General features: G+C 33.9%; 3 protein-coding genes across 5 annotated transcripts in view; 2 read left to right on the forward strand and 1 right to left on the reverse strand.

Annotated features, from left to right (window-relative positions):
* LOC132049478 (uncharacterized) overlaps nt 1–14,094 on the forward strand; it is an 86,888-nt gene that overhangs the window by 22,254 nt on the left and 50,540 nt on the right. The gene's annotated exons all lie outside the window — the stretch shown is intronic.
* Nucleotides 1,376–6,766, reverse strand: LOC132050870 (probable glycosyltransferase At5g03795). The gene is made up of 4 exons (XM_059442211.1): nt 6,341–6,766; nt 4,993–5,204; nt 3,073–3,418; nt 1,376–2,261 (listed from the first exon to the last, which is right to left on the reverse strand). The coding sequence occupies exons 1-4, from the start codon at nt 6,497–6,499 to the stop codon at nt 1,584–1,586; spliced, it is 1,395 nt and encodes a 464-aa protein (XP_059298194.1). The 5' UTR covers nt 6,500–6,766; the 3' UTR covers nt 1,376–1,583.
* Nucleotides 9,187–13,313, forward strand: LOC132049480 (probable glycosyltransferase At5g03795). 3 transcript variants are annotated; one of them, XM_059440303.1, is made up of 5 exons: nt 9,345–9,484; nt 9,776–9,967; nt 10,049–10,248; nt 10,995–11,340; nt 12,137–13,313. In XM_059440303.1, exons 3-5 carry the CDS (start codon nt 10,088–10,090, stop codon nt 12,803–12,805), a joined length of 1,176 nt encoding a protein of 391 aa, XP_059296286.1. In that variant the 5' UTR covers nt 9,345–9,484; nt 9,776–9,967; nt 10,049–10,087; the 3' UTR covers nt 12,806–13,313. The 3 variants fall into 3 exon arrangements, with proteins under 3 accessions (XP_059296285.1, XP_059296284.1, XP_059296286.1); XM_059440302.1 differs by lacking the exon at nt 9,776–9,967 and having other exon boundaries at nt 9,187–9,484; nt 10,052–10,248; XM_059440301.1 differs by lacking the exon at nt 9,776–9,967 and having other exon boundaries at nt 9,189–9,484.

Genomic DNA, 14,094 nt, shown 5'->3' on the forward strand with positions numbered 1-14,094 from the left:
CCTCAAATTTGTAGTATTTAATTTTTGTCCTTCAGCACTTTTCCCGCGGCATAAGTTTATATTTCGTTCCTACAGGTCATGCCCGACACAGCAAAACTTTAAAGGCTGAATCACGTATTGGGTCAATCTTTAAAACCACATAACAAAATGAAGGCGTTAGGTAGGGTGGGCTAGCCCATGGGCTTAGTATCCAATAATACGCATAAAGTGCTTCCAAGAAATTTCACCCGAGTTTCCTCCTTAAGGATTGTTCTTAACTTCTGACCCCGTTAATAGCTTGTTTAGATAATTGTTACATATCGCATTATCTTCTATTGTATTATACTGTATTATTTTGATGAATACGATATTTATGCATATTACATTGTTTTTTGTCGTTCATAACCACGCACTAGCAATCTGAAGAATAAGCTTACAATATTATTAAAAAGGATAGAATACGAGGTAGAACTATTACAAAAAAGATAGGATTACGGATAAACAATAGGGTATCTGTGCAGTTCCCCAATTCCTAAGGGTACTATTCCAAGACTAGCCCAACAGTTCCCAGCCCAACAAAAAGTAACCCAGTCCAACTTACCTGATGTCAATCCCACAAGAAATAAAGGGGCAATTCGCTGAATTCCCCTTCTTTTGGGGTGGTCTTTAAATTTTGCCCATCATATTTGAAATCTTTAAATTTTGCCCTTCGGCTCAAACCCATGGGTTCCAGGTTCGAATCCCCACACAGTCAAAATTTTAAAAAAATTCGCAAAGCGAGTTTAAATTTCGCTATGCCCCCAGGGATACACTTGTGAGAAGGAATTACCAAAGTTATGCCGGACTGCATAACTATGCCTTATGGGGCGGATTTGGCATAAGTATGCCGAGTCCACATAACTTTGAGAATTCCTTCGCGAGTTTATGCGTTCTGTCCGCATAAAGGTTTGCCCATTAAAAGTATGCCCCCATCGGCATAAACATTAAGGAATTACCAAAGTTATGCCTCTGAGCCGCATACCGATGCCAAGTCCGCCCATAAGGCATGAGTATGCCGGTCCGCATAAATTTGAATTCCTAACAAGTGTATGTCCGGGTCCCGCATACACGCGACCTATAAACCTTGCGCAATTTTTTTTTTAACTTATGCTTCGAGCGGGGGTTCGAACTAACCTCATGATTTCGTGAACGCTCGTAGCCGCAATACGAAGGGCAAAAATTAAAGACCAGCAATATGAGGGGTATAATTTAAAGACTACAAATATAAGAGGCAAAATTTAAAGACCACCCCAAAAGAAGGGCAATCCGCGCAAAAAAATGGAAATAAAGGCTCGTCTATGCCCTATTATGTGCATATTCCGGAACAGGGTTATCAAACTGTCACACCGTTGAACATTTCTATTCAATCGCAACAGACACTTCAGATCAAATACATAACAGAATAGCTTTTATTATTTTGTATATGGTGCACAAGCATGAAGTATAATGATGTATATTGATCTATATTAGCGAAATCATAAATTGTAAAATATAATCCTCCAAAAAATAAAATAAATCTAAAAGACAATCGACAGTTTCCTCTCTCACAAATCAAAACTCTTAATTCAAGTTTCATCCACATCACGAACTCGAAAATTGAGTCTTCGAAGCCAAATCGAATGAAGAATCATATGAAACACATCATATCTTTTTGGAGGAGAATTAACCTCAAAATGCCTCCTCATTTGAATCCCCCTCTTTTGCATCTCCAAATACTTCTCTTGAGGAATATCCATAAGAATTTTCTTGAGATTAGGAATATCCTTAACAGGAATTGTAACAGCAAATGTGTCCCAATCAAGAACATCACTAAAAGGTGTCACATAATTATCCTTAATTAGGACAGGTACACATCCCATGTAAAGTCCCTCAACCATTCTTGGACTTGCAACTTCATATCCACTTGGACATATACAATATTTGCTCTTTCTTATCATATCATAATATGAGACACCCTTTGGTAAGTACTTGTGAATTTGAACATCTTCATCTGTACTATTTTCCCAATGTTGTAATAAAATTGGCCTAATTGGTCCATGAAGACCTCCGGCAAAAAACACGAGAACAGGACGGTCCGAGGGCGGAGGGCCGCCTAGGAGGCCTTTAGTTGTGCCTAGAGGAAGGTGGATTTCTGGAATTGAAACATCCTTTGTTGGATTGAATTTTTCTGAGGTATTGGCATTGCATAGAGCTCTAATTGAGTTTTTGTACAAGTGTGGAATAGCAAAGGAAATTTCAGGCCCCTGTATATATCAACAATTCAATTAATGATCAGACACAATCATAAAAAATAAAAATAAAATAAAAAAAAGGTCATATAAGACGATACATATTATAAGACAGTCTATAATGGAACATTATAGGTTTATAATCAAAATAATATAATATTCAACAAACGATTAGCCACTATCAACGTGTGTGACTTTGGCACTAGTTATAGTCAACATAATATATTATCCGTAAAGTTTTAGATCTATTTAATTTTTTACTATTTACAAGAGCTGCCTCTGTTTCAAGTTTATGAGTTACCAATCATCATTTAGAATTAGTTATTCAAATGAGGAAGAATTGAAGAGTAAGGGATGCAAGAAACGTATTTGAACTGAAATTAGTCCATTTACTCTATAAAGAAACATACTAGTAACACTTTTTGGAGAGAAACTCGATAGTTTTAGCTTTGAAATGATGATTGTACTCCCTCCGTTCTAATTTGTTTGACACTATTCCCTATTAACGCGATAAAAAAGAATGAAAGATTTTTATATTTGTAGACAGTAAATTTTTAACTTTGTATCTTACCCTTAATGAAAAAAGTCGCATTTCTGTGTTATAGCGTATTTAAACTTTAAGCCACACATTTCAAAAGTCTCAAAGCCACACAAATATTGTGACATGTTATGATCACAGATTTTTAAGGAACTTCATTTTTTTCTGAAATTTATGTCAAGTCAAATTATGTGAAACAAAATTGAAACAAAGGGAAATAACAAGTCTCCGTACTCCAAATCTAGTCATATTTATTTTTTCCAGAGAGAGCATTGTTTGGAAGCTTACCCAATCATGACAAGCAAGCATGAAATGATCAGCACCAAGGCTTCTATTCCAATAAGGATACTTTTGAGAAATGATATTGACATAATCCATTGCAGTGTTCTTCATAAGACCCCATTCATGTGAATCAACCACATATACGAATTGAGTTAACATTGTAACACTTAATGGGAGGAAGTACACATGTGCTTTGTTTGGATCTTCAGTTCTGAATTTGCTAACTTCCATTGCTTGAATAAAATAACCCTCAATAGCATATGTGTGCTTGCATGGACCAAAATGAAATACTGGGGGTTCCCCTTCATTGTACACATATATCTTGAATTTTTTCTCCATTTCCAAATAGCTCCTGCACTTTTAGAAATGGATCTAAGTTATATACTTATAATAAACCAATTTTTTTTTACACTATAGTATAATTTAACATGCTATATAATGAGTCGGTTATCATTTTTATCAGGTTATCAATTAGTAATACTTATTACTAAAACTTACCTATATTTTATACTAGTTATAATTTTAATAGTGTACCAAGATAGGACGAGTCAATAACTTTTGTATACTTGATACTTTGTGATTTTTTCGTGTCAAAGTATAGATCCATATTAGCCACCTTCAAGACAGATAATTTGCACATTAAGATTCCTTTTATATTTTCCTAAATTCTGCTGATGAATGATGCCTTTCACAGCCAGCAAGTAACTGTGAATTTGGTTCCTAATTAACAAGAAAATCTGAAGACTATTTCTTCTCCCACTTACTTTTTTGGATTTTCATTTAAGTCGTTATTTATGAGTTCAAATTTTATAAACTGACAATAGCTAAAAAAAAAACTTTTATGTTATTAAGTCACCTAAAAATACGTCCTTAGTATTAATTTATGTGGCGGTATTTGATTTGACACATCCTACAGAGCGTGATTTTTTTCTTCTTAGATCGAATTAGAATAAAATAGATTCATTCAGTAACTTTCACAACAATCGGAATTTGACCTCTTGTGCCTGTGAATTAAAGAAAGGAGGAGGTCAATCAAAAAGAGATGTTAATTAATCAAAGGTCCAACTGATCACCACGCCTATATTGTAAATATGCAGTTACGAATAATCCAGCCAAAGTAATAGGAATTAGACCTAACACGATTCCAAATAGAAAAACTTCAATCATTTTTATTTGTTTGAAAGGAGAAAAAAAAAAAAAAGGTAATATCGATATCTAAATATTAATCCGAATTGACATGAATCTCAATGACAATGAACAAGAATTGACAATTGGTAACGTAAGTAAATATAGAATACACGTAATCCCACAGAAGGATTTCTTTTTATGAATTGTTCATTTTAAATATTCAGTTTAAATAAGTCGTATCTTGCTCAGACCAATAAATAGAGCTGAGGTTATAGTTAAAGCCGCTAATAGAAAACCGAAATAACTAGTTATAGTAAGCATGAAGGGGCTAAATTAAATGAAATATGTTCTTTTTATACATATGTTTAAAAAGCACTTACCTAAGTTTCAAATTTGGCAAAATAGGAGGGAAATTTAAGAAAGAAAGGAAATTTTTTAAAACTTTTTGTCGAAAACAAGTTAGATACATTTGTGTAGCTATTACTACTTATTATGGGAAAAATGAAAATCTAAAAGTAAAATTATTTCTTAATAAAGAAATATGATATTCTTATTGGAATAGACAAAAAAAAAGAAAATATGATACATAAAGGGACTATAAGTAACTGCACCTAATAATTACTGGAAGTAGTTAGCGAGAAGATAAAGTAAATTACTTGCTAAGAGGACAAGTTACATTACAGTTCTAGATATATATATAGTCGGACGTCAGTGTATGTAATAAGTTAAATCCTTTATTTATTTTTATAAATTTCAAGAGAGAGTAACTAGTAGTGAATGGTATAATATAATACATACCTGTGGAAGGCAGTAGCATTCAAGTACATAGGACCTTGAGGGATATACTCATCTTCTTCTGTCTGATTATTATTCCAACTTTTGTTTTCTCTTAATAATATTGCAGCTCGAGATTTTGCAAGGCCTGCTTCCAATTTCTCTAATTTGCTGTATCTTTTTGGTGCTGCTGAGCTCTTGCTTACATTAATAGGGGCCTCGTCCTTCCGATTTACCTATAAAGTTAACAATAAACGAGCAATTAGCAAATGGTTCCTATTTATAATCAGCTCATAATTAAACTTCTAATACCATATAGTAATATGATCATGGTTCATTAAAATCTAAAGATAACGAGAATCCCAAAAAATATTTATTGGTATCTAACTATGACTTTTAAGGATTATTATGATGAAATCAGGGTCGAATGTACAGTTCGATGTAGGGGTTCGACAAAATTAAGTAGCATGAATTTGTCTTAAAAAATTTGTTTATTATATACATATATTATTAATTAAGAACCAGTATCTCCAAAGGCGTGAAATTCTAATTAAACTCATAACATCAAATCCTGCTCCGTATGAAATACAATGTTTGTTCGGCTGAACCTGACGTTTTCTAAGTAGAAATTAGGTATATGCATGAAAATCACTAATAATTTGATAATAAATATCAAATTATGAACGCATAATTTCAAAATTGTAATGGATTCAACAGTAAAAATATAAAGATTGAACCCATCAAATTTATATTTTGGATGGGCCTCTAAATATGACAGTTATAATTTGGCCCCTGTCACATTGAAACCGGATAACAAAGAAAGCATATCAAGATCACAAGTTCTAACTCCTAAGCAAAGATTCTTTTGTACAAGGGCCATTAATGGATGGTATCAAATTCTTGATCAGGCAATTAAAACCAGCAATTAACAGCTCTAAAAATTCAGCTATTGTTTTCATAGCTAGGGAGAAAAGATCGATTTTTTTATTTCCACAATGTTTATGGAATGAAGTATTGATCATCAAGATAGCTGTGGAAAATGCCAAGAAAAAGAACCTGCACGGAGTAGGAAAAAACAACTATATGTCAAGATAAATTTTGGGTTATATGCTAAGCCTTTGCTCCAAGAATTTTAAATCAATCTGTGAAATCTTGACAAAAAAAAAAAAAAAAAAAACCAGTTTAAGTTATGTGACTATACTCTTCCGCTTCGCAATAAAATCAAGAACTCCACCATCAAAGTTCTTGAACTGGAAATTAATATCTTTACTCAACATATGGAATGACATTTTTTCAAAAGAAAAGAAGATGTACATAGTGAAGAATAAAAGTAAGTGAAAAAAGTACTTAACATTTAGTAAATATAACTCACCGTTGTTGAAGAACCATTATTGAGAGTCTCTATATAATGATTAGAAGTTGATAGCCAAATTGAACCCTGTGGACCAGTGATAACAATAAAGACAGCGACCAAAAGCAATGGCAAAATAAACCATAAACCCCTTAAGGAGTTTGAAGACCATGTCATCATTCTTCTTTTTCTTCTGTTCTTATTTTTTCCCTTTTACCTTTCTTGTTCCTTTGTGGGATTTGATTGATTTTGTTAGAGTTTTTTATAAACAATAAAGAGACTGACGACAGATGGAATGAAAGAGAGAAAAAGGCAAAGTTATGGTGGCAGAAAGTTCTAAAGTTTGGCTTTGGTATGTCATGTGGTATTTCTCATGCAAAAATATGGTAACTAATAGATTCCTTACCATTTTAGTGTGCAATGTATATCTACCTTTATTATGGTAATCCCTCTCTTTTTAATATCTCCAGATTGTGCTTTTTACCTTTAGGAAAAGTGCAACCGAGAGATACTCACAAAAAAGTGATCGGACTATTTCACTTCTTTAATATAAAAAAAATAGTGTTCATCACTTTTCGGTTTTGTATTTAAAAAATAATTATTAATAATTATTACTCCCTCCGTCCATTTTATTTGTCCGCCATATTAAAAGCAGATGTCCACTTTTACTTGTCCAGTTTGAAAAACCAACACAAAATTTATCACCTCTTCCCTAGTTTACCCTTATTATAACTATATATATAACATTTCTCAAAGCATTTAACTTACTATATTCAAAGAGTGATATAGTAAACTTATTATTTTATTAATTATTTTTCAAGGGGCGTACACATAGACAAGTAAAAATAAATAGAGGGAGTATCGTTGGGTGATTTACAAGAATGATCTTGAAGGTGGGTGATCTTAAACTTTTAACCCCACTTACCTCATGAGCGGAACTTCAAGTTTAACGTATACAAACTTTGCCAAGGCAATATTTTTGACTTTTGACTTAGAAGTTTGCCCATGAGACAAGCAAAGATCAAAAGTTTAAGACCCAATTTTCAAGGTCATGGAGTATAATTTTCTATTCTGAGTTTTAAAGCTCAAAAGTAAAACTTCAAGATATGTAGAAGTATATAAAACTTCGTTACAGTAATTATTTTTCAATTACAAAGGCAAAAAAATAACTACTTGTGATTTTCAGTGAACTCATCCCACTATGAATGTGATTCAAGTCATCAAAGGTTCTATTCAGGGGAATCCAAATTAAGTTTTTTAATTTGGAATATTTATTTAGAACTGCAACCTAGCTAGTATTGTCACAATTTCACCCTCTATAACTTAAGGGACCATTTGGTTAGACGGATTAAGAAAATAATTCCTTTCATAAAATACCTGCACGAACTAATATAGTGTTCGGTTGTAAAGCATCGATTAGAAAAAATAATTCTAGCATAACTAATGCATTATTTGGTTAATTGCATCAATGAAAAATAATTCTGCGTCAACCAATTAATTAATGCAAGATTTGGTTCGTGGTAAATACCCCCATTAAACTATACATGAGTGATGTATTATTTTATGTATGATAGATTATGAATAATAATATATGTATCTATACATGGATTAACATATCCTTAAAGTAGGTAATTCTTACATAATATACCTACATACTATTTACAACATGGCAATAATTACATTATTATTCATGGGATACAATATACTCCATATTAATGTACCGAAAAAAGAAAAGAAAAAAAAATATATGTATAAGAGTATATATTACTATATTCAGCTCCTTAAACAATCTATACATTGTAATCCCTGCATAATTAGATTGTAAACTAAATGACCTCTAGTCATTACATGGTTTGATTCTGGTTGGACTCAGAATCAGATTGTTCGAAGCAGTTTTGTTCAATTTCAAGATAAACCGAATTATACATAACCAAGCACATGCCTACTTAGAAATACTTATCATTTCTACCCAAGAGGAACTATGGGATGTTGAAAATATATCATGTTTTAAGTTAGACAATTCTTAACTTGAAGCCTTTTTTTCCATGTCCAAATAAGCTTATTTGTCATAAGTTGGTAATCGTATAATTTTGTCTACCAAACATAGACAAATAAAAAAAATCATCTAGTATGTGTTAACTCTATTAAATTTGAACCGATTTCTTATGGATATGGATTGTTGTTTACCTCATTTACTATTATGCCGCATCCTTGGATGCTAATAAGAAGGAAGATAATAAAGTCGAGCAAAAAGATTTAAGTTAATACACTGATAATTAAAGAAAATTACACCATGGGTATAATTAACCTATTATAGTTGTTTACTTACAAATCAATGCACTTTATTGAACGGAGTTATATGGAGTTATATGCAATTATGTTTTAATTGACTTGATTGTTTTAATTTCTTTTACCCTGTCAATATATAGACAAGGGCCGAGCTAAAGTATTGTGTACCGTTCGGATAAAAACACTATCTTTTGCTTAAGCTTTATATTTGTATTAGGAAATTCATTAATTTTAATTGCTAACTCATCAACTAAAACAGTTGCGAATTTGGTGACAAGTCCAGAACCAATAAAGACATAAATTTCATTCAAATCCTAGATCGTGGATGTGTATAGATCTTACACTCTAAATAAGAATAGGCCAAATAGAGTAGGCCCAGTTAGTTATTTTTCTCATTATTTGCATGGAGATTTGCAATTTGTTGACAAATTATGAGTACCAAAGAAGCGTGACAATTGGCAAGAGGCCTATGGCATGGACCCTTTGTGAAGTGACATAAATATACTAGGAATATAGTTGCTTCCTTATCTTTCACTTTACATTTTAAAAGTCGAAATAAAACGGACACGCCAAGAAGTGTATATATTTACATAATATACAAGTTTTGTCTTTTTGCTGGATAATAATTGAGTTTAGTGAGTAACTGAAAGAAGAGAAGTTAAGAAAAAAATGGACTTGATCTACAATTATCGTCTTCCTTCAAGAGTTTTGTGGCTAATTTTAGTGCCATTATTACTAGTGGGTGCTTGGTATTTGGGTGTACAGAGTTCAAAAAGCTCTTTTTTGGTCCTTTCTTCTCAGCCTTCTGATAAAAAATTTACATCTACTAACCTCTCTGCTACTGTAGAAACGGAATTGGCAAAGGATCAATTACCGGTAAGCCCATTTCTTGTTTTCTTCAACTAATTAAAAAAACAGCCCACTGCACTAAGAATCAGCGTCGAAGTCAGAAATTTCGTGAAGAACGTTTTAGTGGAATTTCATTTTATTCCGCCTTTTTAAAATAGTAAGAGGGGAATTGAGTAAAATATCCTTGTCTAGTCTTGCAAACCCCTTATTTTGTACTGCTCAGTTCTTGAAAGGATATACTTTCAAGGTTTGATATGTCTGTATAAAAGGGTACTTTCAACATTTAACCTATATACACAGTATAATTTTCCGACAAAGGGTGTCCAAGAGGCCATCCTCCGCATACACAGCTGCGCCCATGCCAAGCATCCGGCATGCATGTAGGGTTTTGGAAAGGGTCGCACCTCGAGGAGGCGTAATGCAGGCAGCATACCCCGATACAAGCATATGTGGCTGATTCCACTTTTTCAGCTACATATGCTAATCTTTTCCCCTGAAATATGGATATAAGTGAATTGCTTTCTCTTGTTCTCTTTGTATTTGTTTTATTTGTGAAAATAGTTAATTTTAGTGTAATGCTGTTATATGTAGAAGCAAGTTGGCTTAGATGATACAAGGGAGGAAGCGCAGATGATTTCTTCCAAGAAAAAGTTGAGCAATTTAGAGAGGATTGAAGCTGGTTTGGGACAAGTGAGGGCTGCCATAAAAGCTCAGAGTGGAAATCGAACATTAGATGACCCTGAATATGTCCCTAAAGGTCCATGTTATTGGAACCCCAGTGCCTTCCACAGGTATTAGCAAGCCAATTAGCATATCTTTTGAGTATGTTCTATTTATGTGACGAATTCAGAATTTATACGTTGTGAGTTCTGAGTTGAAAGAGTGGGTAGTGAAATGTTTATCTTATTCAACTGAATCCCCTTCGCCGGAAAATTAGACCATACAAAAGGGTAAAATATTTTTTTGTGATATTTTTACATTTTTTTTTTAAAACGCACGACTCAAATTCTGGCTTCGCAACTGCCTACACGTGTTCTTTTGGCATATGAATAAGTTTTTAACTCAAAATACTAAGTTCTGTTGAACCACGGATGTATTGTTGGATAGGCCACTATTCTATCTGATGAACATGTAGTTCTAGGCCATTTGCTTCTTTGCTTAAAAGAATTTAATTAAGACTTCAAGATTAATTATTTTTTAGGCTTTGGGTCCTAGGTTGCAAATTTATTTCACTAGCTTTTCCTTAGAGTAAACTATAGTATAACACTAGGAAAGACTCTAGTTCTCATAAATACTAGTAGAACAATTTGCTGTTAACATGCATTCTGCATTTATATTGATAATTTTTGTTGCTTGCATTGATAGTCTGAGTCTATGTTGCTCGGACTCTTCAAAAATGACACCTGGTGTGTGTCCGATCCTCCAAAAGTAGTGCATTTTGGAAGATCCGACACAAGCGCAGTAACATTTTTGGAGAGTCCGAAGAACAGAGTTTTGAGTACAGGTTTCTTGAATTTTTGGCTACTGAATTTTGCAGGAGCTACTTGGAAATGGAAAAACATTTCAAGATTTACGTATACGAGGATGGCGAACCCCCTGTTTTCCATTATAGTTCAAGTGAAGGTATCTTAGGAATTGAGGGGATTTTGATTAATCAGATTGAACTTAGCAAATTTCGGACGAATGATCCTGAGAAAGCTCATGTTTACTTCCTTCCATTCAGTGTGTATTCCATTGTAAGCTATGTTTATGTTGTTGATTCTCATGAATGGGGCCCTATGAAGAATACAGCTTCTGATTATATTGATAGCATCTCCAGAAAATACACTTACTGGAATAGAAGCCTTGGATCTGATCATTTCATGCTTGCTTGCCATGATTGGGTAAGAAATCTCCGCTTTTTTTCAAGGGTTAGATTTACTCTTCTATTGTACGAAATATCTTGATTGAGGTCATTCACACCTTGTTGTTAGCAAATTGTCTCGTATTTGCCCTTGATCTTAACCGAGCTCCAACCGAAATATGACGAAGGGTAAACCATGGTCTGAAGTAAAGGGGAAAATTTGGACCTTTTTCCTGAAGTATTTTGACACGTGAAATCCACCAAGACTACGTTGTAACTTTGTTAAAGTCAAGGACCAAGACAAGATGATTTGCTGACAGTCATTCCCTTTTTCTAGAACTATTCTAGTACCAAAAGGCAATTGAAGAAAAGCATCAACACACCAAAAAAAAACCTTCCTAAAGCAAATGCCTAAGTAGGCATTTGGCCATAGATACCAAAAACAAATTCACTTTTTTTGAAATTTTTGAAGTTGGAGTTGTGTTTGGCCATAGTTTTTGAAATTGTAGTTTTTGGTGAAATGTAGTTGTAAAAAAGTGAAAAAAATTTGAAAAACAAGTTTTTTGAGTTTTTGGTATTCCGGAATACAACTTCAAGTTGTATTCGGAATATTTATGGCCAAACGCCCAAAAGTGAAAAAAGTGAAAAAAAAATCCGGAAAAGAGTTAATAATTTTTATGGCCAAACGGCACCTAAGAATCACAGTTCATTAACCAATTTTTGGGCAGCATTTGCTTGGTAAATGGTAGGTCTTGAGATCATTCTGATATTTTCTTGAATGTACATAAGTTAATATATTACTTCTCAAGTCTTTCTAAGTTACAGCTATATTGCAGGCTCCTGAAATTTCAACCGCGGTTCCATACTTGTACAAGAACTCAATTAGAGTACTATGCAATGCGAATACTTCGGAGAGATTCAATCCTTCAAAAGATGTAACTTTGCCAGAAATCTATCTACCTCATGGTTCACTGAAAGGCTTAATTGGAGGGCCATCTCCGTCCCAACGTTCTGTTTTAGTCTTTTACGCTGGAGGTATTCATGGCTACATCAGGCAAGTACTAATGGAACAATGGGGAAAGAATGATGATCCACAAGTCGAAATTCACGAGTACCTTCCTAAGAATGTTTCATATTATGGCATGATTAGAAAGAGCAAGTACTGTATTTGTCCTAGTGGTTATGAAGTGGCAAGTCCAAGAATGGTTGAGGCACTTTATATGGGATGTGTTCCAGTACTATTGAAGGATCATTATGTTGCACCTTTTAGTGATGTGTTGAATTGGGGAAGTTTTGCTGTTGAAATGACTTCAAGTGATATACCTAATTTGAAGAAAATCTTGATGGCAATACCTCAAAAAAAGTACAACAAAATGCAGAGGAGAGGAAAAACAGTAAGGAGGCATTTTGAGGTCAATTTTCCTCCTAAAAGATATGATGTTTTTCATATGATTCTTCATTCAATTTGGCTCAGAAGGCTCAATATTCAAGTCCATGATACGTGAACGACTCACAGGCAGATCTAGGGTGGGCTCTACAAGTTCAGCTGAACACACTGCTTTTGGCTCAAACTGGGTATACATGTGCAGAATTTTTTTAAATAACACATACAAAAAGATCACACTCTATCTTGAATTCGCCTCTGGAACGATTATTCCTATTTCGGTGAGGGAATCACTTGCAATTGAATGACAATTGTGGTGACAGTTCATCACTGCCATTGATCATGTGAAGATGAGGTTGCAGTTTTGGTATGTTTTGAGTAACACCCAATTGTTGTGGTAGAAATGTTCATTATTCATGTTAAGTTGTATGATTCATGCCGTTTAACAAGTTCAATTAAGGTGTAGGAGAGTCCACTGGTTTGTTGTTCAGTCAATTGAAATCCCTTCCATAAATCTGTCAAATTTCTACTCTTGAAGTAACTGTCAACAGTCAACACTATTGTACTTTAGCACTATAATTCAATTACCCATTATTGGTTAGTAGACAAAATTACTCATATTAAAGGCAGCACGAACACTTCTGATTAACAATATTAAACTGTCAACAATCTGTGGGTTGCTGCACTCAACCCCCAAGGGACTCAATGCCCTCACTGAGGTTAGCTCCACCATTCTACTATGAGAGATACCGGCTTTGATACCACCTTGTGACGGTTCAGGTACAACTGCCAAGATATTGATTTGCCCTGGCCAAACCTTTCGGGGGCCCTATTTTTGTTCCCTTGGGCTTTAACCTAAGCGCCACAACAGTTGAATTCGGGAGCTCACCCTTTATGGTCCCGAACTTGGCTTCCCATTTCAATGTGATATTTGCAAACGCCTATATAACAGCCTATACACTGCGAACGGTTGAACACGAAATGCTGATTTGGGGGATTAGGGCATTTGTATTAGCGAGATATCATATTTGGTATAAGGCGTGACATGAGAGAATTAGCTATAATGTATGATGACTAGTACCTGTAGTTGATGCTCTAAAGAAGAATGAAAACTGTAACAAGAGAAGCATGAACAATGGGAAAAGGGGTGCATTTGAAGAAGTGTTTCTAAGGTTCTAATACTGTACTTGTTCACGTGTTGGCCAAGTTTTACAGAAAGTTCTCATCCTCAGAGTAAGCAAACTTTATTTTATTTTATTTTGTTTACAGAAAGTTCCCATCTTTAGGTTCTTTTGCTCTTAAAAAAGGATTAACCTTGGGTTTCACAACTGTGTCAAGACGGGACATCTCTTCCAAAGTGTGAACTATTTTCCTCTACAAGAAAAATTCTTTAAGATTCAAATGCAAACA

This window comes from Lycium ferocissimum, chromosome 3, assembly GCF_029784015.1.
Source record: "Lycium ferocissimum isolate CSIRO_LF1 chromosome 3, AGI_CSIRO_Lferr_CH_V1, whole genome shotgun sequence".
NCBI classification, from domain to species: Eukaryota; Viridiplantae; Streptophyta; class Magnoliopsida; order Solanales; family Solanaceae; genus Lycium; species Lycium ferocissimum.

Excerpts from the sequence above, each read along its gene's own strand:
- LOC132050870 (XM_059442211.1), bottom strand. The coding sequence starts at position 6,499 with ATGATGACATGGTCTTCAAACTCCTTAAGGGGTTTATGGTTTATTTTG. Across the intron at positions 3,419-4,992 it reads AATGCTACTGCCTTCCACAG|GAGCTATTTGGAAATGGAGA; the intron begins GTATGTATTATA and ends CTAAAAGTGCAG. Across the intron at positions 2,262-3,072 it reads TGCTTGCTTGTCATGATTGG|GGGCCTGAAATTTCCTTTGC; the intron begins GTAAGCTTCCAA and ends TGATATATACAG.
- LOC132049480 (XM_059440301.1), top strand. The coding sequence starts at position 9,278 with ATGGACTTGATCTACAATTATCGTCTTCCTTCAAGAGTTTTGTGGCTA. Across the intron at positions 9,485-10,048 it reads TGGCAAAGGATCAATTACCG|AAGCAAGTTGGCTTAGATGA; the intron begins GTAAGCCCATTT and ends TGTTATATGTAG. Across the intron at positions 10,249-10,994 it reads AACCCCAGTGCCTTCCACAG|GAGCTACTTGGAAATGGAAA; the intron begins GTATTAGCAAGC and ends TGAATTTTGCAG.